The 25,799-nt window shown below is 46.7% G+C and overlaps 1 protein-coding gene across 11 annotated transcripts in view; it reads right to left on the bottom strand.

The window, feature by feature from the left end:
- The window catches only part of osbpl8 (oxysterol binding protein-like 8), a 152,150-nt gene that overhangs the window by 6,388 nt on the left and 119,963 nt on the right, over positions 1 to 25,799 (bottom strand). For all 11 annotated transcript variants that reach the window (XM_071332062.1, XM_071332067.1, XM_071332069.1 and 8 more), the window contains 14 exons: positions 24,214 to 24,284; positions 19,258 to 19,338; positions 18,200 to 18,301; positions 17,754 to 17,957; positions 14,484 to 14,568; positions 13,729 to 13,891; positions 9,819 to 10,044; positions 9,047 to 9,231; positions 7,752 to 7,833; positions 7,395 to 7,493; positions 5,516 to 5,612; positions 5,157 to 5,255; positions 2,949 to 3,046; positions 839 to 928 (listed from right to left, as the gene is read on the bottom strand). In XM_071332062.1, the coding sequence (XP_071188163.1) occupies positions 839 to 928; positions 2,949 to 3,046; positions 5,157 to 5,255; positions 5,516 to 5,612; positions 7,395 to 7,493; positions 7,752 to 7,833; positions 9,047 to 9,231; positions 9,819 to 10,044; positions 13,729 to 13,891; positions 14,484 to 14,568; positions 17,754 to 17,957; positions 18,200 to 18,301; positions 19,258 to 19,338; positions 24,214 to 24,284 (1,682 nt within the window). The remainder of the gene's footprint in view (positions 1 to 838; positions 929 to 2,948; positions 3,047 to 5,156; positions 5,256 to 5,515; positions 5,613 to 7,394; positions 7,494 to 7,751; positions 7,834 to 9,046; positions 9,232 to 9,818; positions 10,045 to 13,728; positions 13,892 to 14,483; positions 14,569 to 17,753; positions 17,958 to 18,199; positions 18,302 to 19,257; positions 19,339 to 24,213; positions 24,285 to 25,799) is intronic.

The following is a 25,799-nucleotide window of genomic DNA, read 5'->3' as shown; positions in this document are numbered from 1 at the left end:
TAACAGATATTATGATATACTGTGTACGCAGCCTGTCACCATGACAAACTAACAGATATTATGATATACTGTGTACGCAGCCTGTCACCATGACAAACTAACAGATATTATGATATACTGTGTACGCAGCCTGTCACCATGACAAACTAACAGATATTATGATATACTGTGTACGCAGCCTGTCACCATGACAAACTAACAGATATTATGATATACTGTGTACGCAGCCTGTCACCATGACAAACTAACAGATATTATGATATACTGTGTACGCAGCCTGTCACCCTGACAAACTAACAGATATTATGATATACTGTGTACGCAGCCTGTCACCCTGACAAACTAACAGATATTATGATATACTGTGTACGCAGCCTGTCACCATGACAAACTAACAGATATGATGATATACTGTGTACGCAGCCTGTCACCATGACAAACTAACAGTCTCAGCACGTATTCAACAGTGTCTCTGGCCTTTGGTGCAGAAAACAACCCATTTGACATTTAATTGGTGATTTAAATCTCCATATAGTTTGGATGCAGTAAGCAGGTAGGTGAAAGTGCATGTTTGGTGGCCTCCATTAAAACTTCGTCAAGGTCAGGTCTCCTGACATAATTAAAGTCAGTTTGACCTTTGGGGTGGAAAATAACTTTCCATACTTCGAACCTTTAAAAAATAATTATACATCCTCTTTCCATGCATGTGGTAGTTAAAGAGAAGTGTAGGGTCGTGTTCATTAGGGCACCAACGTTTTGCAACGGAAAACCAAAATAAGCATTTCTAGTCCCAAACGGTTTGTCAGTTTTCCTTCTGTTAGATACATAATGAACTTACCCAGTGTCCCTCCAGCGTAGCCAGCACCTCCTTCCCCAGCTTGATCTTTCCAGAGACCTGGTTTACACTGTCATTGTTACCCAAGAAGGGCTGAAAAGAGAGGGGGAGGGTGACGCTTTATGTTACAGCCCTGTTCAACCTGGTTCTTACCTGGTATTTACATGGCATCAAAGTGGAGACATGGTCACCATGTCACATGGCACCAATGGATCATTTCTGGTAATGACCTCATAGAATCCAACAGTCTTGGTAACTACCTGGTAGCAAATGGGACATATTGATGCTTGTATCTCAAAAGAAACAACGGTGTACATAGCTACTAATCTAACTATACTATTACTCTAGGTAGCTACCACTTCAACAAGTACTATCTAACTATACTATTACTCTAGGTAACTACCACTTCAACAAGTACTATCTAACTATACTATTACTCTAGGTAGCTACCACTTCAACAAGTACTATCTAACTATACTATTACTCTAGGTAGCTACCACTTCAACAAGTACTATCTAACTATACTATTACTCTAGGTAGCTACCACTTCAACAAGTACTATCTAACTATACTATTACTCTAGGTAACTACCACTTCAACAAGTACTATCTAACTATACTATTACTCTAGGTAACTACCACTTCAACAAGTACTATCTAACTATACTATTACTCTAGGTAGCTACCACTTCAACAAGTACTATCTAACTATACTATTACTCTAGGTAGCTACCACTTCAACAAGTACTATCTAACTATACTATTACTCTAGGTAGCTACCACTTCAACAAGTACTATCTAACTATACTATTACTCTAGGTAGCTACCACTTCAACAAGTACTATCTAACTATACTATTACTCTAGGTAGCTACCACTTCAACAAGTACTATCTAACTATACTATTACTCTAGGTAGCTACCACTTCAACAAGTACTATCTAACTATACTATTACTCTAGGTAGCTACCACTTCAACAAGTACTATCTAACTATACTATTACTCTAGGTAACTACCACTTCAACAAGTACTATCTAACTATACTATTACTCTAGGTAACTACCACTTCAACAAGTACTATCTAACTATACTATTACTCTAGGTAGCTACCACTTCAACAAGTACTATCTAACTATACTATTACTCTAGGTAGCTACCACTTCAACAAGTACTATCTAACTATACTATTACTCTAGGTAGCTACCACTTCAACAAGTACTATCTAACTATACTATTACTCTAGGTAGCTACCACTTCAACAAGTACTATCTAACTATACTATTACTCTAGGTAGCTACCACTTCAACAAGTACTATCTAACTATACTATTACTCTAGGTAGCTACCACTTCAACAAGTACTATCTAACTATACTATTACTCTAGGTAGCTACCACTTCAACAAGTACTATCTAACTATACTATTACTCTAGGTAACTACCACTTCAACAAGTACTATCTAACTATACTATTACTCTAGGTAGCTACCACTTCAACAAGTACTAACTATACTATTACTCTAGGTAACTACCACTTCAACACGTACTATCTAACTATACTATTACTCTAGGTAACTACCACTTCAACACGTACTATCTAACTATACTATTACTCTAGGTAACTACCACTTCAACAAGTACTATCTAACTATACTATTACTCTAGGTAACTACCACTTCAACAAGTACTATCTAATTATTACCTGGTAAGTAGAAGGCTGTAAAATAAAGTGTTCCAGAAAGGACTATTCATCACATTGGTATTGGTGTTTTATAGTTCAAGATGCAGCACAGGGGTGGGTCAGACAACCCTCCTCCCGGCTAGGTACTGGCTATGCAGGCTTTTGTTCCAACCCCACTTTAAAACACCTGATTCAGCTAATCAAGGTCCTGTTGAGCAGCTAATTAGTAGAATCAGTTGTGCTCCATTGGGGCTGGAGCAAAAGCCTGCAGGTGGGTCCTGTAGCTCTCCAAGATGAGGGTTGCCCCCCCCCCCCTCCCATCTAGAGCTTGATTAGAGTTTCAAGCACTAAAACTGCCTAATGCAGTTTGAAGCTTTTGTTCATTAAAGACTAAAAGCTAAATGAGTGTAGCTAAAGAACAAGTTATTTCCTCCTACCTTGAGTTTGAACTCGAGCTGGGCGCTGTATCCTGTCTTCTCACAGGCAATAGTGATCTGGCCAGCCAGCTCCAGAGTCAGGGTGCCATACAAGATGCCTGAGAGAGGGAGGACAGTTACTATACACTACAGTAGAGATGGTGCCCTACAGAGGGAGGACAGTTACTATACACTACAGTAGAGATGGTGCCCTACAGAGGGAGGACAGTTACTATACACTACAGTAGAGATGGTGCCCTACAGAGAGAGGATAGTTAGTATACACTACAGTAGAGATGGTGCCCTACAGAGAGAGGATAGTTAGTATACACTACAGTAGAGATGGTGCCCTACAGAGGGAGGATAGTTAGTATACACTACAGTAGAGATGGTGCCCTACAGAGGGAGGATAGTTAGTATACACTACAGTAGAGATGGTGCCCTACAGAGAGAGGATAGTTAGTATACACTACAGTAGAGATGGTACCCTACAGAGAGAGGATAGTTAGTATACACTACAGTAGAGATGGTGCCCTACAGAGGGAGGATAGTTAGTATACACTACAGTAGAGATGGTACTCTACAGAGAGAGGATAGTTAGTATACACTACAGCAGAGATGGTGCCCTACAGAGAGAGGATAGTTAGTATACACTACAGCAGAGATGGTGCCCTACAGAGGGAGGATAGTTATTATACACTACAGTAGAGATGGTGCCCTACAGAGGGAGGATAGTTAGTATACACTACAGTAGAGATGGTACCCTACAGAGGGAGGATAGTTAGTATACACTACAGTAGAGATGGTACCCTACAGAGAGAGGATAGTTAGTATACACTACAGTAGAGATGGTGCCCTACAGAGAGAGGATAGTTAGTATACACTACAGTAGAGATGGTGCCCTACAGAGGGAGGACAGTTACTATACACTACAGTAGAGATGGTGCCCTACAGAGGGAGGACAGTTACTATACACTACAGTAGAGATGGTACCCTACAGAGAGAGGATAGTTAGTATACACTACAGTAGAGATGGTGCCCTACAGAGAGAGGATAGTTAGTATACACTACAGTAGAGATGGTGCCCTACAGAGAGAGGATAGTTAGTATACACTACAGCAGAGATGGTGCCCTACAGAGGGAGGATAGTTATTATACACTACAGTAGAGATGGTGCCCTACAGAGGGAGGATAGTTAGTATACACTACAGTAGAGATGGTACCCTACAGAGGGAGGATAGTTAGTATACACTACAGTAGAGATGGTACCCTACAGAGAGAGGATAGTTAGTATACACTACAGTAGAGATGGTGCCCTACAGAGAGAGGATAGTTACTATACACTACAGCAGAGATGGTACTCTACAGAGGGAGGATAGTTATTATACACTACAGCAGAGATGGTACCCTACAGAGGGAGGATAGTTAGTATACACTACAGCAGAGATGGTGCCCTACAGAGGGAGGATAGTTACTATACACAACAGTAGTGTGCAGTGTAAGGGGTTATTCCATTTAAATGAATTCCATTCAGGAAGTAAACTGACACTCTGATTCCAATGTTCCCCGTTCCTTTCATATTGACTGAAGTGAAATGGTATTGACCCCAACCCTGGTAGTGTTGAATCAGGACTGATTCTGTTAGTAGTGAAGTATATTTCCATACTCCAGACTTTCCAGTCAGTCTGTACGACTAGAGACGTCATGTTGAATCTACTTCATATGTAGAAGAAAGGGACGTGTTGCTTCAGGGTTGGGCTCAAGACAGTCAATTCAGGAAGTGATTTGAATTTAAAATCCAAAATGTTTAATACTTCTGACATAAACAGCTTCTCCTTTTCAGATGATTAAGAAGTCATTAAAAATAGATGGACTCCTTTTAATTATTGAATTGTAATTTCAGTTTACTTCCTGAATTGACTGACTTCAATTTGAAATGAGCCCAACCCTGGTAAGCTTGCAAAGAAGATTAGGTGGGCATATATAATTCTAAGGGTATTAATGCAATGTGTGTTGCTTTCACAGTGAGACTCCAGCCAGTAAAAGAGGTCAGACCTTAATGCAATGTGTGTTGCTTTCACAGTGAGACTCCAGCCAGTAAAAGAGGTCAGACCTTAATGCAATGTGTGTTGCTTTCACAGTGAGACTCCAGACAGTAAAAGAGGTCAGACCTTAATGCAATGTGTGTTGCTTTCACAGTGAGACTCCAGCCAGTAAAAGAGGTCAGACCTTTGCAGTGGGCGTAGGGCATGTTCATGACGTAGTCTTCTCCTCTGTTGAGAAAGGTGAGCCGAGCCTCTCCGTCCAATATGGCCGACAGGGAGTTTCCTGCAAAGAGACACATCGTCATGACAACACCCAGGAAAGGGTGTTAACACAGATAAAACATTTGTTGGGTGCGACTTTTATTATTATTATAATATTTTTTTCCCAGCAGAAATGTGTTACCAAATGTTCACTTTCCAACGATAATGAGACAGGCCCGACGTATCTATCGATACGCATTTGCTGTTTGGTAGGTGTGTGTGTGTGTGTGTGTGTGTGTGTGTGTGTGTGTGTGTGTGTGTGTACATGAGTGTGTGTTGTACCGTAGAACTTGGACTTGGCCAGGATGCTTCCGCTGAGACAAAAGCCGTCCTTCCTGTTACTGACGTAGAACGCCGACACTGGAGGATGATGGGACACCTGACAGGGAGAGAAGGTGATTGGTCAAAGGTCAGGAGGACAGGTACTGGAAGCTAGCCCTGATCATAGCCAGTCTACCAGAAGATGTCATGTTGAAGAGTCTAGACCTTCTGAAAACCTATCACATTCCTTCTTTCATCCCTCCACCAACCCGTCCATCCATCCATCCACCAACCCGTCCAGCCATCCATCCACCAACCCGTTGATCCATCCATCCATCCATCCACCAATCCATCCATCCATCCATCCATCCATCCACCAAATCGTCCATCCATCCATCCACCAACCCGTCCATCCATTCATCCATCCACCAACCCATCAAACCATCCATCCATCCACCAACCCGTTGATCCCTCCATCCATTTTTCCATCCACCAACCCGTATATCCATCTATCCATCCACCAACCCGTCCATCCATCCACCAACTCGCCCATCCAGCCAATCAAACCATCCATCCATCCATCCACCAACCAATCCATCCACTAACCCTTCAAACCATCCATCCACCAACCAACCCGTCCATCCATCCACCAACTCGTTCATCCATCCACCAAGCCGTACATCCATCCACCAACCCGTCAATCCATCCATCCACCAACTCATCCATCCATCCACCCACCAAGCCGTCCATCCATCCACCAACCCGTCAATCCATCCATCCACCAACCCGTCAATCCATCCATCCACCAACCCGTCAATCCATCCATCCACCAACTCATCCATCCATCCACCCACCAACTCGTCCATCCATCCATCCATCCACCCACCAACTCGTCCATCCATCCATCCATCCACCAACTCATCCATCCATCCACCCACCAACTCGTCCATCCATCCATCCATCCACCCACCAACCCGTCCATCCGTCCATCCATCCACCAACCCGTCAACCCGTCCATCCATCCATCAACCCGTCGTTCCATCCATCCATCCATCAACCCGTCGTTCCATCCATCCATCCATCCACCAACCCGTCCATCCATCCATCCATCCACCAGCCCGTCAACCCGTCCATCCATCCACCAACCCGTCCATCCATCCACCAACCCGTCCATCCATCCATCAACCCGTCCATCCATCCATCAACCCGTCGTTCCATCCATCCATCCATCAACCCGTCGTTCCATCCATCCATCCACCAACCCATCCATCCATCCACCAACCCGTCCATCCATCCACCAACCCGTCGTTCCATCCATCCATCCATCCACCAACCCGTCCATCCATCCATCAACCCGTCGTTCCATCCATCCATCCATCAACCCGTCGTTCCATCCATCCATCCACCAACCCGTCCATCCATCCACCAACCCGTCGTTCCATCCATCCATCCACCAACCGATCCATCCATCCACCAACCCGTCCATCCATCCATCAACCCGTCGTTCCATCCATCCATCCATCAACCCGTCGTTCCATCCATCCATCCACCAACCCGTCCATCAACCCGTCGTTCCATCCATCCATCCATCCAAACCCATCCATCCATCCACCAACCCGTCCATCCATCCATCAACCCGTCGTTCCATCCATCCATCCATCAACCCGTCGTTCCATCCATCCATCCACCAACCCGTCCATCCATCCATCAACCCGTCGTTCCATCCATCCATCCACCAACCCGTCCATCCATCCACCAACCCGTCGATCCATCCATCCACTACCCCACACATCCAGCATTTACATACTAACTACAAGGTGAATCAATTGCTCAAATGTCAGATTAAAAATCCCAATCAGACAAGCGCATAGGGAGCAGTCTCCCCTCCTGGCTCTGTTACCTGTTCAGAGATGTAGAATGTCTTGCTGTTGGTCTTGCTATGGAGCCACATGCAGCGGTAGGTCTCACCGATGATGGGGTTATATGGCTTCTTCAGTCCCTGGTTTTCAGGAGGAGGAAAAACTGAGCTTTAGATACGTCCGCTGAATGGTAGAGATACCGAGGGACATCTTGTCACATCCAGAACAGAGTCGTGTTCATTAGGCACCTAACAGAAGAAATGGACTGAAATAGAGGGACTACCAGGACCTATCCAGTAAGAAACACTTACTTTTCCTTTTTGAAAAATGTTTTCCACTGTTTTCCTAATGAACATGACCCTGCTGAAACAGTGATTTTAAGTGAATGTTCTAATCACCTGTGGCTTTTTGTAGAATCCAGAGATATACCACTTCACTACTTTCTTCATCCTGTTGTAGGCATTCTCCTCCACAGCTGCCCTGGAAATGATCAACAACAAATCACAATGAGGACCTAAATCAAGTTAAAGATACATCTTTGAATATTTGTCTATCTTTGTCAGGTCTGACTGTACTGTCCTATTATATAAGACCTTTGATTGGTCAGCTTGGTAGTACTGTCCTACTATATTAGACCTTTGATTGGTCAGCTTGGTAGTACTGTCCTATTATATAAGACCTTTGATTGGTCAGCTTGGTAGTACCGTCCTACTATATAAGACCTTTGATTGGTCAGCTTGGTAGTACTGTCCTATTATATAAGACCTTTGATTGGTCAGCTTGGTAGTACCGTCCTACTATATAAGACCTTTGATTGGTCAGCTTGGTAGTACTGTCCTATTATATAAGACCTTTGATTGGTCAGCTTGGTAGTACTGTCCTACTATATAAGACCTTTGATTGGTCAGCTTGGTAGTACTGTCCTACTATATAAGACCTTTGATTGGTCAGCTTGGTAGTACTGTCCTACTATATAAGACCTTTGATTGGTCAGCTTGGTAGCACTGTCCTATTATATAAGACCTTTGATTGGTCAGCTTGGTAGTACTGTCCTACTATATAAGATCTTGGATTGGAGTACTGTCCTACTATATACGATCTTTGATTGGTCAGCTTGGTAGTACTGTCCCAGCAGGCAATACTAGTTAAAATGACATCACAACCGGGTCTAGTTGTTAACTGGTTGGAGAAGTACTCAGTCAGAACAATAGTACTAAACACTGAAGTAGTGGTACACTTCATAACGGAGGCTTCATAAGCGTACTACTTGGTGTAGGGTGAAGTTGCCCCAAGACACTGATCTTGGATCAGTTTTGCATTTTCCACACTCATGGTTAAGGTTAGGATTGGGGGAGGGGAAGCGGATCCTAGATCTGTACATAGGGAAACCTTCACCCAGGAGCCAGTGCAGCAGTACTGACTCAGAGAGGAAGTCAGCATGGTAGTAGTACTGACTCAGAGAGGAAGTCAGCATGGTAGTAGAACTGACTCAGAGAGGAAGTCAGCATGGTAGTAGTACTGACTCAGAGAGGAAGTCAGCATGGTAGTAGTACTGACTCAGAGAGGAAGTCAGCATGGTAGTAGTACTGACTCAGAGAGGAAGTCAGCATGGTAGTAGTACTTACTCAGAGAGGAAGTCAGCATGGTAGTAGTACTTACTCAGAGAGGAAGTCAGCATGGTAGTAGTACTTACTCAGAGAGGAAGTCAGCATGGTAGTAGTAGTCGGAGAGCTTGTCCAGGAAGGAGCGTGGCTCCAGGATGAAGGTGGGCAGGACCACTTTAGACAGGTCCATCCCAGGCCTGACCTGCTTCAGCAGCGTCCAGATCAGAGACTTATTCTCCTCCGACACCGTCTCTGTCTGGGACGCCTCACCAGCCTGCGACACACATATAAAGGTTTGGTGATTTACTGTACACACCACACACACTTTCATATTGCAATGAATTCTGGGGTTAGTCCCGACCGGTTGTTGAAGCCGCTTCAGCAACTGTCAAGAGATCCAAACCTCCTGATGAGGTTGCTAGGTGATGGGCTAGGTAAGGTCACAGTATTCACATAGGGTTGGAGTATATATCTATATGATACAAGCACATTATGGAGTTGCTCCAACGTGATATTATTCAGTATCTCTCCGGTCTGAAAATCTTCCTCAGTTATCAATCAGATCATTATTCACATCTTTGGTGTTCCCATTTTAGCATCTGCTGGCTGTTTAATTCGAGCCATCGAAAATGACAATTCTAATTCACCACAGAACAGCTGGGAGGGATTTCACGCAGGCAGGCATACAAATAACAAATCAAGCTGATTCTCTTCAATGTTACTGACTAACATTGAGTCAAACTCAGTAACGATTCTCACATCGCTTGTCCAATCAGATGTATTTATACAGAGTAAGCTGGGCTCAGTCCCCCTGACCAATAAGAGCCAGCGGTACTGACTACGCTCATCATCATTCCTCACCTCTCCCAGCTCCTCGTGGGACTGTTCCAGGTACGGAGTCTCCCGCAGGGCCTCGTTGGGGTCAAGGTCAATGTAGGAGTCATCCTGACGTTCTGAAGTGTCACTGTCACTCTCCTCGCTCTTCCCCAGACCCTCCACGTCTGACTCCTCGTGGTCCTGCTCCCCCTCCCGGTCCGACTTGTCTGAGTACAGGTCAGGGTCCTTGAACTGGTCACTGTCGTTGAACCTAAACAAATTGGCATTGTACTAACAGTGGACTAATGAACAAAATACTAAAAGATAACTTGCTATTACCACTACCAATAGCACAGTGCATTAATACAGAGCTCCTCATGCCTTACTGCATAAAAGTCTTTTTGAGCAATCCCTGCAGAGTTGACAAAAGTACAGAAATTCTCCACAGTAGCCAAATCCCCCAGTACAACACAGATCCTTTGAAAGTTCAAAGCCTCAAGAAGACAGTGCTCTCCTCTCGAAAAGGACAACACATGCAATCTTTACAAACTACAATCAACTCCGATGCATTCACAGATAACAGATAGAACCAGTCAGACAAGCAGTCGTCTCAGGGAAATGTAACCTCACAAAGCACATGGAAACAGACCACAAGAGCTGAAACAGACTGCAGACGAGGGAAGAAGACAGATCTGCTGCTCCACTTAGAGATACAGAGAGATTGGCTCGGGCCAGGCTTGTAACAGCTCCACATTCAAATATACAACTAATCATGGTCATCAGTCTGAACTGAGTCATGGGTGTTGCTGCAGAGGCTGGAACCAGAGCTTGCACACCCAGTAGCTCTCCAGAGGACTTTTCACACTACTGAGCTGAACCGAGCAGTACCGCGCTGGCCTGGTTACACATCCAACACACTACTGAGCTGAACCGAGCAGTACCGCGCTGGCCTGGTTACACATCCAACACACTACTGAGCTGAACCGAGCAGTACCGCGCTGGCCTGGTTACACATCCAACACACTACTGAGCTGAACCGAGCAGTACCGCGCTGGCCTGGTTACACATCCAACACACTACTGAGCTGAACCGAGCAGTACCGCGCTGGCCTGGTTACACATCCAACACACTACTGAGCTGAACCGAGCAGTACCGCGCTGGCCTGGTTACACATCCAACACACTACTGAGCTGAGCCGAGCAGTACCACGCTGGCCTGGTTACACATCCAACACACTACTGAGCTGAGCCGAGCAGTACCACGCTGGCCTGGTTACACATCCAACATAGTTGAACCCTGCTGAGGAGGACAGTATTAAAACATCTGAGCCGGCTCAGTTTGACGAGGGTTGGCAGAATAGAGTTGTAGAACCGTGGCTGGGCTAGAGCGGAGAGACCGTACTGTAGGCTGGGCTAGAGCGGAGAGACCGTACTGTAGGCTGGGCTAGAGAAGAGAGACCGTACTCTAGGCTGGGCTAGAGCAGAGAGACCGTACTGTAGGCTGGGCTAGAGCGGAGAGACCGTACTGTAGGCTGGGCTAGAGCGGAGAGACCGTACTGTAGGCTGGGCTAGAGCAGAGAGACCGTACTGTAGGCTGGGCTAGAGCAGAGAGACCGTACTGTAGGCTGGGCTAGAGCAGAGAGACCGTACTATAGGCTGGGCTAGAGCAGAGAGACCGTACTGTAGGCTGGGCTAGAGCAGAGAGACCGTACTGTAGGCTGGGCTAGAGCGGAGAGACCGTACTGTAGGCTGGGCTAGAGCAGAGAGACCGTACTGTAGGCTGGGCTAGAGCAGAGAGACCGTACTATAGGCTGGGCTAGAGCAGAGAGACCATACTGTAGGCTGGGCTAGAGCAGAGAGACCGTACTGTAGGCTGGGCTAGAGCAGAGAGACCGTACTGTAGGCTGGGCTAGAGCAGAGAGACCGTACTCTAGGCTGGGCTAGAGCAGAGAGACCGTACTGTAGGCTGGGCTAGAGCAGAGAGACCGTACTGTAGGCTGGGCTAGAGCAGAGAGACCGTACTGTAGGCTGGGCTAGAGCAGAGAGACCGTACTCTAGGCTGGGCTAGAGCGGAGAGACCATACTGTAGGCTGGGCTAGAGCAGAGAGACCGTACTGTAGGCTGGGCTAGAGCAGAGAGACCGTACTGTAGGCTGGGCTAGAGCAGAGAGACCGTACTGTAGGCTGGGCTAGAGCAGAGAGACCGTACTGTAGGCTGGGCTAGAGCAGAGAGACCGTACTGTAGGCTGGGCTAGAGCAGAGAGACCGTACTGTAGGCTGGGCTAGAGCGGAGAGACCGTACTCTAGGCTGGGCTAGAGCGGAGAGACCGTACTGTAGGCTGGGCTAGAGCAGAGAGACCGTACTGTAGGCTGGGCTAGAGCAAAGAGACCGTACTGTAGGCTGGGCTAGAGAGGAGAGACCGTACTGTAGGCTGGGCTAGAGCGGAGAGACCGTACTGTAGGCTGGGCTAGAGCGGAGAGACCGTACTGTAGGCTGGGCTAGAGCGGAGAGACCGTACTGTAGGCTGGGCTAGAGCGGAGAGACCGTACTGTAGGCTGGGCTAGAGCGGAGAGACCGTACTGTAGGCTGGGCTAGAGCGGAGAGACCGTACTGTAGGCTGGGCTAGAGCGGAGAGACCGTACTCTAGGCTGGGCTAGAGCGGAGAGACCGTACTGTAGGCTGGGCTAGAGCGGAGAGACCGTACTGTAGGCTGGGCTAGAGCAGAGAGACCGTACTGTAGGCTGGGCTAGAGCAGAGAGACCGTACTGTAGGCTGGGCTAGAGCAGAGAGACCGTACTGTAGGCTGGGCTAGAGCAGAGAGACCGTACTGTAGGCTGGGCTAGAGCAGAGAGACCGTACTGTAGGCTGGGCTAGAGCAGAGAGACCGTACTGTAGGCTGGGCTAGAGCAGAGAGACCGTACTGTAGGCTGGGCTAGAGCAGAGAGACCGTACTGTAGGCTGGGCTAGAGCGGAGAGACCGTACTGTAGGCTGGGCTAGAGCGGAGAGACCGTACTGTAGGCTGGGCTAGAGCGGAGAGACCGTACTGTAGGCTGGGCTAGAGCGGAGAGACCGTACTGTAGGCTGGGCTAGAGCAGAGAGACCGTACTGTAGGCTGGGCTAGAGCAGAGAGACCGTACTGTAGGCTGGGCTAGAGCAGAGAGACCGTACTGTAGGCTGGGCTAGAGCAGAGAGACCGTACTGTAGGCTGGGCTAGAGCGGAGAGACCGTACTGTAGGCTGGGCTAGAGCAGAGACCGTACTGTAGGCTGGGCTAGAGCAGAGAGACCGTACTGTAGGCTGGGCTAGAGCAGAGAGACCGTACTGTAGGCTGGGCTAGAGCAGAGAGACCGTACTGTAGGCTGGGCTAGAGCGGAGAGACCGTACTGTAGGCTGGGCTAGAGCAGAGAGACCGTACTGTAGGCTGGGCTAGAGCGGAGAGACCGTACTGTAGGCTGGGCTAGAGCAGAGACCGTACTGTAGGCTGGGCTAGAGCAGAGACCGTACTGTAGGCTGGGCTAGAGCAGAGAGACCGTACTGTAGGCTGGGCTAGAGCAGAGAGACCGTACTGTAGGCTGGGCTAGAGCAGAGAGACTGTACTGTAGGCTGGGCTAGAGCAGAGACCGTACTGTAGGCTGGCCTAGAGCGGAGAGACCGTACTGTAGGCTGGGCTAGAGCAGAGAGACCGTACTGTAGGCTGGGCTAGAGCAGAGAGACCGTACTGTAGGCTGGGCTAGAGCAGAGAGACCGTACTGTAGGCTGGGCTAGAGCAGAGAGACCGTACTGTAGGCTGGGCTAGAGCGGAGAGACCGTACTCTAGGCTGGGCTAGAGCAGAGAGACCGTACTGTAGGCTGGGCTAGAGAAGAGAGACCGTACTGTAGGCTGGGCTAGAGCGGAGAGACCGTACTGTAGGCTGGGCTAGAGCAGAGAGACCGTACTGTAGGCTGGGCAGACTCACTGGAAACCCTGCATGTTGTGGGCTCGCAGCAGGCTGTAGAAGTTAATTTGGGAGCTCTCCCCGGCCGTGCTGGCCAGCTCCTCCTTGCCCTCGCGGATCATGGTCCGCTTCAGGAGGCCGGAGCACTTCAGAGCCAGCTCCAGAGCATCCATCCAACAACGGCCTGGTGGAGAGGAGACAGGGGAGTTGACAGGTTACACTAGAGTCCTACACACGTACAGATAACCACTCCCACATGGAAGAACAGGAAACACATACCGATGACCACACCCACATGGAAGAACAGGAAACACATACAGATAACCACACCCACATGGAAGAACAGGAAACACATACAGATAACCACTCCCACATGGAAGAACAGGAAACACATACAGATAACCACTCCCACATGGAAGAACAGGAAACACATACAGATAACCACTCCCACATGGAAGAACAGGAAACACATACAGATAACCACACCCACATGGAAGAACAGGAAACACATACAGATAACCACTCCCACATGGAAGAACAGGAAACACATACAGATAACCACACCCACATGGAAGAACAGGAAACACATACCGATGACCACTCCCACATGGAAGAACAGGAAACACTTGCATGCACACACACACACACACAAACATGGCCACACTAACAGACACAGCACAGATTGCAGACACTAAAGCATTCAATCATAAACACAAATTGGTGGGAAAAAACTATATTGAACATATCTGAAAACACATCAGCGTCCTGTCTCTTACCGTCTGACTCAGAGGTGGCGCGGAAGATGAGGTGGCTGCCGGGTAATGGCTGTGTGATGGAACCCACCGCCTCTCCTTTAGGACCCTGACACACGGAGAGAGAGGAGGGGGGGAGGAGAGAGAGGGTTTGGTAAACATCCACTCTGGAACATTATACAACCACTATGGCACTGACAGCTATCACCAAGCCAAAGCCCATGGGAAGGTGTGTGTGTGTGTGTGTGTGTGTGTGTGTGTGTGTGTGCGTGTGCGTGTGTGTGTGCGTGTGTGTGTGTGCGTGTCCAGCTGAACATGACTCATCACATTCCCCAAGGGTGAAAGAATGGGTCCTGTTGGCAAGTCCCTTTAATGACACTGATGTCCAGTTTAGCCGTCCAATAGGGATGGTGCTTTGTTTAACAATCCCTTTATTGATTGGTTGGAGGGTCATTCATATGGCGTGCATGCATCCTAATGGCACCATTCTCTGGTTCTTATTATGTAAATATTTCACGTTAAGGTCTACCTACACCTGTTGTATTCGGCGCATGTGACACATTTTTTTTGATTTGATATTCCCTTTAAGTGCATTACTTTTGACTAGGGCCCATTGATGCCATTTGGGATAAACCCATAGTCCATTGTACAGTGGTAAGGGTGTGACAGGTCGTGCCTACTAATGACAAAAGGTTTAGGGCAGGGTTCCCCAACTGGGGCCAGCGGGTGGTTTTATTTGGCCCCCCAAAATCTTTTTTTTTTTTTTTTGTTGATATTCTTTATTGTTGGACATAAAATACTGGAAATCAGCTCCAATTGATTTTTATTTTGGAAATCTGTTCTCAAGTATCCCCGCGCATAATATAGAGATGTGATCTTAAGCAAATGTAAGCAAGGTTTGAAATGATGATGTTTTAGTTCAATATTATATCTGTTTGGGCTTCTAGCGGTCAATTTGCAGTCTACTAATTATTAGTAATTATGTTCCGGCCCCCCGACCAGTCGCTCAACAATAATAAAAGCATCCCACGGCTGAATCTAGTGGATTATCCCTGGTTTAGGGGGTATCGTTATACTGTCACTACTACCCTCACAACATATCTACATGGTAGATGAAACACTGAAGTGCTGTCGCTCCAACTGAGATTTCCACTGTGACAACTTCACACAGAGATGAACCTAATGTGATAAAGCAGGTAAAACGTGCAGCAATTATTATTGTAAATGTGAAGAACCTTCAGCTAGACAATTTACATGTTAATTGTGTGCATCATTATGTTAACATTCTTATTGACAGGGGAGGAAAGGGGGAAAAATTGAATATTTAATTGTATTTAATTTAAATGAAAGACCCAGAACTTTGACCAGGATGTGACGGCTGAAGCGCGTCTGGCTAATCAAAAGGTTTTATCTTGTGGTAATTGAATAGTCTTGAGTCCCAGTCTCTTTAGCTAACATTCCACTCCTTGCCATTGCCAAAAAGATTGGCCTTTCGGCAATCTCAACATTCAATATGCGCTGGATATACAGCAGAGGTGCTCATAGATGGTTTAGTTGACAACGTCACGAAAACAATGTGCGTGTTTCAATGGGGCAGAAGTCTGTGAGTTGTTGAGATTCTGGATGGTCAGATAGCTAGCTACGATGACAAGAGGCTGCCACATGGGGAATCCTAGGTGGCGTGTATCAGCTTGTTCTTGATCTGTGAGTTGTTGAGATTCTGGACGGTCAGATAGCTAGCTACGATGACAAGAGGCTGCCGCGTGGGGAATCCTAGGTGGCGTGTTTCAGCTTGTTCTTGATCTGTGAGTTGTTGAGATTCTGGACGGTCAGATAGCTAGCTACGATGACAAGAGGCTGCCGCGTGGGGAATCCTAGGTGGCGTGTATCAGCTTGTTCTTGATCTGTGAGTTGTTGAGATTCTGGACGGTCAGATAGCTAGCTACGATGACAAGAGGCTGCCGCGTGGGGAATCCTAGGTGGCGCGTTTCAATGGGGCAGAAGTCTGTGAGTTGTTGAGATTCTGGACGGTCAGATAGCTAGCTACGATGACAAGAGGCTGCCGCGTGGGGAATCCTAGGTGGCGTGTTTCAGCTTGTTCTTGATCTGTGAGTTGTTGAGATTCTGGACGGTCAGATAGCTAGCTACGATGACAAGAGGCTGCCGCGTGGGGAATCCTAGGTGGCGCGTTTCAATGGGGCAGAAGTCTGTGAGTTGTTGAGATTCTGGACGGTCAGATAGCTAGCTACGATGACAAGAGGCTGCCGCGTGGGGAATCCTAGGTGGCGTGTATCAGCTTGTTCTTGAGACCACGTCTTGTTTTGAGGTGTTTGACTGATTTCATGGCAATGCTAATAGGGCACAAATGTGCTATCTAGCTAAACAACAACTGTAACAATGTATATGAGAGACAACAAGTGCTCATTGTGCAAATGCATTTGTTTTCAATAAACACTGGAGCTGAAATCTAGTTTACATGTTGTCAACAATCTAATCCAACCCGTCTGTTTTGCCCCATAGTTGTGCAGGCGTCCCTTTTGTTGCTAAACAACCAACCCCTCTATTGGTTGTTGGAAATAACATTAACCATGAAAACATGTGGAGCCTCGAAAATAGAATTAGAATTTAGAACAAAGTCAAAAACAAACATTTAGCTGTGAGCTAGACAAGTTGTTGTACTAAGAGGTTTTGTGGTTGGAATGTATTTATTGTATGCATGTATTTAGTTGGAGAATTTAGATGTGAGCTAGCAACTTTTGAAAGACTGGTTTTCTTTGGACAAACAAAATACGGTTGCTTAGCAACATGATACAAACTCGGATAGCTGTAAAAGGGATGGAATGAATGATTGAATGTTCACATGTGAAGATGGCAGAAGGGCCATGGAGTAGGGAGTGGATTAGCTAAAGAGAGCGGTACCTAGGTTAGTCATTTAATGATGTCTGAACAAAATGTACTTAGGCAGTATTATACCAGAGTATTATACCAGTGTGCAGACAGACTTATGTTTTTGTTCTACATTATCCTGTCTGATCCAGCATTTGGGACAAGGGGCTTTTATGGATGTGCACATACCACTCCATTAAATGAAATGATGTCTCCCTTACCTAAGGCCATTGTGCAGGTCTGACTAGAAACTCTATCGCTCTCCATCTTATCATCATTATTATCTGAAGTTGTGGAAGCCATCGCCCAACAGATCACCTTGAATTAGTTGTTGTTGTTTTTAAAGCGACTTTGAGACGCTGTTGTAATGAAAAGCTCTATATAAAATAAATGTACTATTATTATTACCTTGACTGCCCAGATGGACTGCTCCAGTGGGTGGAAGAGTTTGAAACAGAAGCCGTCCTTCTTTGAGGGTCTCTCGATGAGCTCACAGGCGTTGAGCAGCACCGTGCCCACCCACTGGCCGTTCTTATGGGTCTTGTAGATGAGAAGAACCCCCGGCTTCAGCACACACCACAGCTTGGTCCAGCTCTTCAGAGTACCCCGGATCTGAGGTGCAGACACGTGGCCAAACACACACACTCAGACATAAAATACACTAAACATCATCATGTCTAATAAACTATGTTCAAATATCTATTTCACTTTTGAAAATTCTGGAGAAACTTCAATAGATTATAGCAGATTCTTATGGCTTTACAGTTTGTTGCATGTACAGTAATATTCAAGTAAATGCAGCACATGGCCCACGTTGTGTACAGTCCAGAAACAAGAAGCAGGGCAAGTCGAACCTTGAGCCAGTCAGCCATGACAATAACAGAGGGGTCTGTGATGGTGCTGAGGAGCTCCTTGGTGGCTCTCTTCTTCTCTTCACGGTAGTTCTTCTTCTGTACCTGCAGGGGCCACACACAAACATCATGCTACAGTGTTTCCCCTAGCTGTACCTGCAGGGGCCACACATAAACATCATGCTACAGTGTTACCCCTAGCTGTACCTGCAGGGGCCACACATAAACATCATGCTACAGTGTTACCCCTAGCTGTACCTGCAGGGGCCACACACAAACATCATGCTACAGTGTTACCCCTAGCTGTACCTGCAGGGGCCACACACAAACATCATGCTACAGTGTTACCCCTAGCTGTACCTGCAGGGGCCACACATAAACATCATGCTACAGTGTTACCCCTAGCTGTACCTGTAGGGGCCACACACAAACATCATGCTACAGTGTTACCCCTAGCTGTACCTGCAGGGGCCACACACAAACATCATGCTAAAGTGGTTTCCCAAGCTGTACCTGCAGGGGCCACACACAAACATCATGCTACAGTGGTTCCCCAAGCTGTACCTGTAGGGGCCACACACAAACATCATGCTACAGTGTTACCCCTAGCTGTACCTGCAGGGGCCACACACAAACATCATGCTAAAGTGGTTCCCCAAGCTGTACCTGCAGGGGCCACACACAAACATCATGCTACAGTGGTTCCCCAAGCTGTACCTGTAGGGGCCACACACAAACATCATGCTACAGTGTTACCCCTAGCTGTACCTGCAGGGGCCACACACTAACATCATGCTACAGTGTTACCCCTAGCTGTACCTGCAGGGGCCACACACAAACATCATGCTACAGTGTTACCCCTAGCTGTACCTGCAGGGGCCACACACTAACATCATGCTACAGTGTTTACCCTAATGTCTAGAGTCCTGTCCAAGAGTTGTACTTCTACATCAAGCTGCTCACGCTACAGAAACAGGCTCCTGCCCCAAGGGCCGTTCTGACAAGCTACTTACTATAAGATCATCCGTAGGCTGGTCTCTGCTGTTAGTCTCCCTACTTACCTTGAGCGACTCCTTCTTGGTGAGCTTGTTACCGGACGACGAGACATCCTTGTCGGAGCCATTGTAGAGCTTGGACTCTGACTGTGGAGACATGGAGGAGGAAGTGAGCTTATAGTCAGCTGGGAATGGCTCACTAGTACCCTTCTAACCTATGAGACAAACAGCTTCTGTTTCTGGTCACACTAGGACAGAAGTCTTACTGTATTACTGGATGTGATGAGCATGTGGGGAGCTGTCTGGCCCAAAACGCGGAGCTGTCTGGCCCAAACTGGGGAGCTGTCTGGCTCAAAATGGGGAGCTGTCTGGCTCAAAATGGGGTGGGTGGGTGCTACACATTAGCGGTTGGATGAGGTGAGTTACCCCTCTTACTATGTAAAGTACTTTGAGTCCCTGGGAAAACATTATTCCCATCCAATAGACTGCTGTATTAGAGTTGGCTGGGCGACACTCAAACTTTAGCACCAGTCAGATTGATTTACGCAATCATACTAGGTACACACACACTCATCTGGAGTCTGGAGTCACCATTGGTTTAAGACAACCCCATGCTTTTTTGGCTTCTGAAGTGAATCTCAATAAAGGAGCCTTGAGAGTATCCTGACACCTGGAAGACAACAGGCCTCTAATACCGCCATGATAACAGCCCCCAATGGAAGTCCTGCAATAGTAATAGCAGTCTCAGTTGAGGCTACCACGAACAACGCTGTGGGCCTTACCTTACGCCCTGCTCAGCCTGTCAAGCCCTTTGTTTAGTCCTGCGCTAGCTTGGCTAACGCTAACCAAGGAGCTGGATTCTACACAAGCATGACTCTTAGCTGAAGCCAGGGCCTAATAGAGTTCCATTAGCAGAGAGTAGATAGAGAGAGCAGGGTGAGAGCTTCATGAGGCAGGGCCACTTAACGGCTCAGAAAAAAACTGGTAGGTACAGGAGAGGGGGAGGGGGAGAGGAGAGTACTGGAGTAAACAGGAGGGGAGAAGACTGGAGTAAAGAGGAGAGGACTGGAGTGAAGAGGAGAGGAGAAGACTGGAGTAAAGAGGAGAGGACTGGAGTAAAGAGGAGAGGAGAAGACTGGAGTGAAGAGGAGAGGACTGGAGTAAAGAGGAGAGGAGAAGACTAGAGTAAAGAGGAGAGGAGAAGACTGGAGTAAAGAGGAGAGGACTGGAGTGAAGAGGAGAGGAGAAGACTGGAGTGAAGAAGACTGGAGTAAAGAGGAAAGAGCAGAGGACTGGAGTAAAGAGGAGAAGACTGGAGTAAAGAGGAGAAGACTGGAGTGAAGAAGACTGGAGTAAAGAGGAAAGAGCAGAGGACTGGAGTAAAGAGGAGAGGACTGGAGTAAAGAGGAGGGGAGGTGACGAGAGGAGAGCAGAGGACTGAAGTAAAGAGGAGAGGACTGTAGTAAAGAGCAGAGGACTGGAGTAAAGAGCAGAGGACTGGAGTAAAGAGGAGAGGGTTGACATAAAGAGGAGAGGATTGACATAAAGAGGAGAGGTCTGTAGTAAAGAGGAGAGGACTGTAGTAAAGAGGAGAGGACTGGAGTAAAGAGCAGAGGACTGGAGTAAAGAGGAGAGGACTGGAGTAAAGAGGAGAGGCCTGGAGTAAAGAGCAGAGGACTGGAGTAAAGAGGAGAGGGTTGACATAAAGAGGAGAGGATTGACATAAAGAGGAGAGGACTGTAGTAAAGAGGAGAGGACTGGAGTAAAGAGCAGAGGACTGGAGTAAAGAGGAGAGGACTGGAGTAAAGAGGAGAGGACTGACGTGAAGAGGAGAGGACTGGAGTAAAGAGGAGAGGACTGGAGTAAAGAGCAGAGGACTGGAGTAAAGAGCAGAGGACTGGAGTAAAGAGGAGAGGACTGGAGTAAAGAGCAGAGGACTGGAGTAAAGAGGAGAGCAGAGGACTTGAGTAAAGAGCAGAGTACTGGAGTAAAGAGGAGAGGACTGACATAAAGAGGAGAGGACTGGAGTAAAGAGGAGAGGACTGGAGTAAAGAGCAGAGGACTGGAGTAAAGAGCAGAGGACTGGAGTAAAGAGGAGAGCAGAGGACTGGAGTAAAGAGCAGAGTACTGGAGTAAAGAGGAGAGGACTGACATAAAGAGGAGAGGACTGGAGTAAAGAGGAGAGGACTGACGTAAAGAGGAGAGGACTGGAGTAAAGAGGAGAGGAGAGGACTGACATAAAGAGGAGAGGACTGGAGTAAAGAGGAGAGGACTGGAGTAAAGAGGAGAGGACTGGAGTAAAGAGGAGAGGACTGGAGTAAAGAGGAGAGGACTGGAGTAAAGAGGAGAGGACTGGAGTAAAGCGGAGAGCAGAGGACTTGAGTAAAGAGCAGAGTACTGGAGTAAAGAGGAGAGGACTGACATAAAGAGGAGAGGACTGGAGTAAAGAGGAGAGGACTGGAGTAAAGAGCAGAGGACTGGAGTAAAGAGCAGAGGACTGGAGTAAAGAGGAGAGCAGAGGACTTGAGTAAAGAGCAGAGTACTGGAGTAAAGAGGAGAGGACTGACATAAAGAGGAGAGGACTGGAGTAAAGAGGAGAGGACTGACGTAAAGAGGAGAGGACTGGAGTAAAGAGGAGAGGAGAGGACTGACATAAAGATGAGAGGACTGGAGTAAAGAGGAGAGGACTGACGTAAAGAGGAGAGGACTGGAGTAAAGAGGAGAGGACTGGAGTAAAGAGGAGAGCAGAGGACTTGAGTAAAGAGGAGAGGACTGGAGTAAAGAGGAGAGGACTGGAGTAAAGAGGAGAGCAGAGGACTGGAGTAAAGAGGAGAGGACTGGAGTAATGAGGAGAGTACTGGAGTAAAGAGGAGAGGACTGTAGTAAAGAGGAGAGGACTGTAGTAAAGAGGAGAGGACTGTAGTAAAGAGGAGAGGACTGGAGTAAAGAGCAGAGGACTGGAGTAAAGAGCAGAGGATTGACATAAAGAGGAGAGGACTGTAGTAAAGAGGAGAGGACTGTAGTAAAGAGGAGAGGACTGGAGTAAAGAGCAGAGGACTGGAGTAAAGAGCAGAGGACTGGAGTAAAGAGCAGAGGACTGGAGTAAAGAGGAGAGCAGAGGACTGGAGTAAAGAGGAGAGGACTGACATAAAGAGGAGAGGACTGGAGTAAAGAGGAGAGGACTGGAGTAAAGAGGAGAGGACTGGCATAAAGAGGAGAGGACTGGAGTAAAGAGGAGAGGACTGGAGTAAAGAGCAGAGGACTGGAGTAAAGAGCAGAGGACTGGAGTAAAGAGGAGAGGACTGGAGTAAAGAGCAGAGTACTGGAGTAAAGAGGAGAGGACTGACATAAAGAGGAGAGGACTGGAGTAAAGAGGAGAGGACTGACGTAAAGAGGAGAGGACTGGAGTAAAGAGGAGAGGACTGGAGTAAAGAGGAGAGCAGAGGACTTGAGTAAAGAGGAGAGGACTGGAGTAAAGAGGAGAGGACTGGAGTAAAGAGGAGAGCAGAGGACTGGAGTAAAGAGGAGAGGACTGACATAAAGAGGAGAGGACTGGAGTAAAGAGGAGAGGACTGGAGTAAAGAGGAGAGCAGAGGACTGGAGTAAAGAGGAGAGGACTGGAGTAAAGAGGAGAGGACTATTCTAACACCTACCATCCAAACTAAATTCAACAGCAGTGCCTAACATTGACTGATTGGTCTGCTGATTTTCTCTTTAGTCTGAACTCACTTGAAAATAAGAACAGGAAATGCTTGAGGACATTGAAAATGTTGAGGACTACCTTGATTAGGTACCGTATTAAGGTGGGACGTGCCACTGCAGGTTCTGAAGACTAAAAATCAACCAAAAGTTTTTTTTTTTTAAGTGATGCAAAGTTTTCAGTGGAGGTGGAATTACACTGAGGACAGTGAAGAAACATCAAAACATTGTCTCAGTTGATAGCTTTGAAGATCGTGACACAGCAAGTCTTTCAACTAGTCAAACTTCTTTGCATTTGTATCTAGTCACCCTTGTCAGCGGCATTTGATTAGCCTACGTGGGGTGCTCATAATGTGAATGCTGCATCAAAAGCCAAGCACTTCAGCTGGCTAACTCAACATGGTGTCTTGAGACATCTTAACTCTGGAGAGGTCCAGCGCTAGAATCCACAGAGATGAAGCCACTATAGTAATATTCACCTGGTCCTCAGACATCTCCTTCATAACATCCAAAATAAGGAGATATACTGAACTTAGTCCATCTCATTCCTAGTTTGAGATATGCACAATGTACATTTTTTTCTTGCTGGTGTATTTGTTTTGTTACTGTCCTGTGTTGTGGTTGTCTATAGGCATGTCTGTATTTATGTATATATGTATGCTGTCACTGTTTTATTATTGGAAAAACATTACAGCCACTGCCTATGGAACAAATATACCGCTGTAGCGTGGTTTCAAATCCAGCCCACTGCTATTTCAGCACACTCCTCTCTCTCTCTCCTATTCAATGGAATCCACCAACCAGGATTTCTATAAAACTTTGGATGTTTGGGAAAGTAAGCAGAATTGTGTAACCCTAGGCCTTAGTTCTCATTGGAAGTTGAACAGTGGGCTCTGTTGAGGCCTAGTCTGGAACGGTTGTGTTTCTGTTTGATGACGGTTTGATGTACATGTGATTAATAATGAATGAAGCTCACAGCCGTGGCGAGGTTGTAGTTGTTGGCTTGTTCTTTTACAGTAACTCCCTTACTCTCTGGTCTCATTAGCACTATGTCTTACACACTGAAATGGGGTTTCATCAGCACCCTCCCTTCCTACTCTCCCCCTCTCCTCTCCTCTCCTACTTGCTCATAAAGAGTTGATGGTAAAGCATGAGGCTTTAATGGTTGGGGACTTTGGCCAAAGAAATCAAGTCGATTTCAAAAGTTTCTGCTTCAGAGTGAGTGGATGGGGATGTTTTCTGTCCTTGTACCTCCTGTAACGAGAGAAAGGAGAGGAGAGCTGTGAGAGGAGAGGAAGTTTGGGGTGTATTTTTGGACCGTACCTTGCTCTTGGATATGGAGTGAGAGGAGTCCTCTTTCGGAGGCAGGGAATCTTCTTTCCCCCGGTCGAAACCTGAAGAGAGAAACCAATCAGCCCAAACGTCATCCATGTGTCCCTGAGGCACTGAAATGGTGGAGGGTGAAGTTGCCCCTAGACGCTGATCTTGGGTCAGTTTTGCATTTCCCCCACTAATGGTTAAGGTTCGGATTGGGGAAGGGGAAGCTGATCCTAGATCTGTACCTAGGGGAAACTTTACCCAAGAGCCACCTAACACCGTCCGTCAGCAAGGTCAGACTAAATGGAGAGTACTTTCCAGCAAGCCACCCAACGCTGAGCTCCCCCTTTAAAATCCCAGTGGCGGTTGTGAGAGAACAGCAGCAGTCCTCTGTGTACAGGCCCTGCTCTTTACCAGAAGCCTCCAGGCCCTCTGAATATTTAATGGCCAGTGCCTCCATCGTCACAGCCCATTTTGTAATGAGCGCAGAGTCAGGAAGGACAGACACAGAGGCACACAGCTATAGATTGATAATATCATTTGGATTAGTGATGCGGGAAAAAAACTGACTGTTTTTCATCCTATAGCTTGTTCTCCATCTTCTTTTGAAATAGTGAGCCAACATGTTTCCAGCACTTCTATTTCCCTGACCAATCAAAACTCATTTTCTCATGCTCTCGCTCGTCTCTGCAGCAGACATAAGGTGAGCAATTTGTTTGGAATATCAAATCGATGTAAAATCACAGTATCGAATCACACTACATATAAAATCACAATACATGTACACTACCGGTCAAAACTTTTAGAACACCTACTCATTCAAGGGGTTTTCTTTATTTTTTACTATTTTCTACATTGTAGAATAATAGTGAAGACATCAAAACTATGAAATAACACATATGGAATCATGTAGTAACCAAAAAATGGTTAAACAAATCAAAATATATTTTATTTTTGAGATTCTTCAAATAGCCACACTCTTGGCATTCTCTCAACCAGCATCACCTGGAATGCTTTTCCAACAGTCTTGAAGCAATTCCCACATATGCTGAGCACTTGTTGGCTGCTTTTCCTTCACTCTGCGGTCCGACTAATCCCAAACCATCTCAATTTGGTTGAGATCGGGGATTGTGGAGGCCAGGTCATCTGATGCAGCACTCTATCACTCTCCTTCTTGGTAAAATAGCCCTTAACCAGCCTGGAGGTGTGTTGGGTCATTGTCCTTTTGAAAAACAAATGATAGTCCCACTATGCGCAAACCAGATGGGATGGCGTATCCCCACACCTCATTAAGGCTTTACGTTGGGAAATTCACATGCAGAGATCATCCATTCATCCACACCGAATCTCACAAAGACACAGCAGTTGAAACCAAAAAGCTCCAATTTGGACTCATCAGACCAAAGGACACATTTCCACCGTTCTAATGTCCATTGCTAGTGTTTCTTGGCCCAAGCAAGTCTCTTCTTCTTATTGGTGTCCTTTAGTAGTGGTTTCTTTGCAGCAATTCGATCATGAATGCCTGATTCACACAATCTCCTCTGAACAGTTGATGTTGAGATGTGTCTGTTACTTGAACTCTGTGAAGCGTT

This window comes from Salvelinus alpinus, chromosome 11 (assembly GCF_045679555.1).
Source record: "Salvelinus alpinus chromosome 11, SLU_Salpinus.1, whole genome shotgun sequence".
NCBI classification, from domain to species: domain Eukaryota; kingdom Metazoa; phylum Chordata; class Actinopteri; order Salmoniformes; family Salmonidae; genus Salvelinus; species Salvelinus alpinus.
This window is presented reverse-complemented; position numbering and strand designations above follow the sequence as displayed.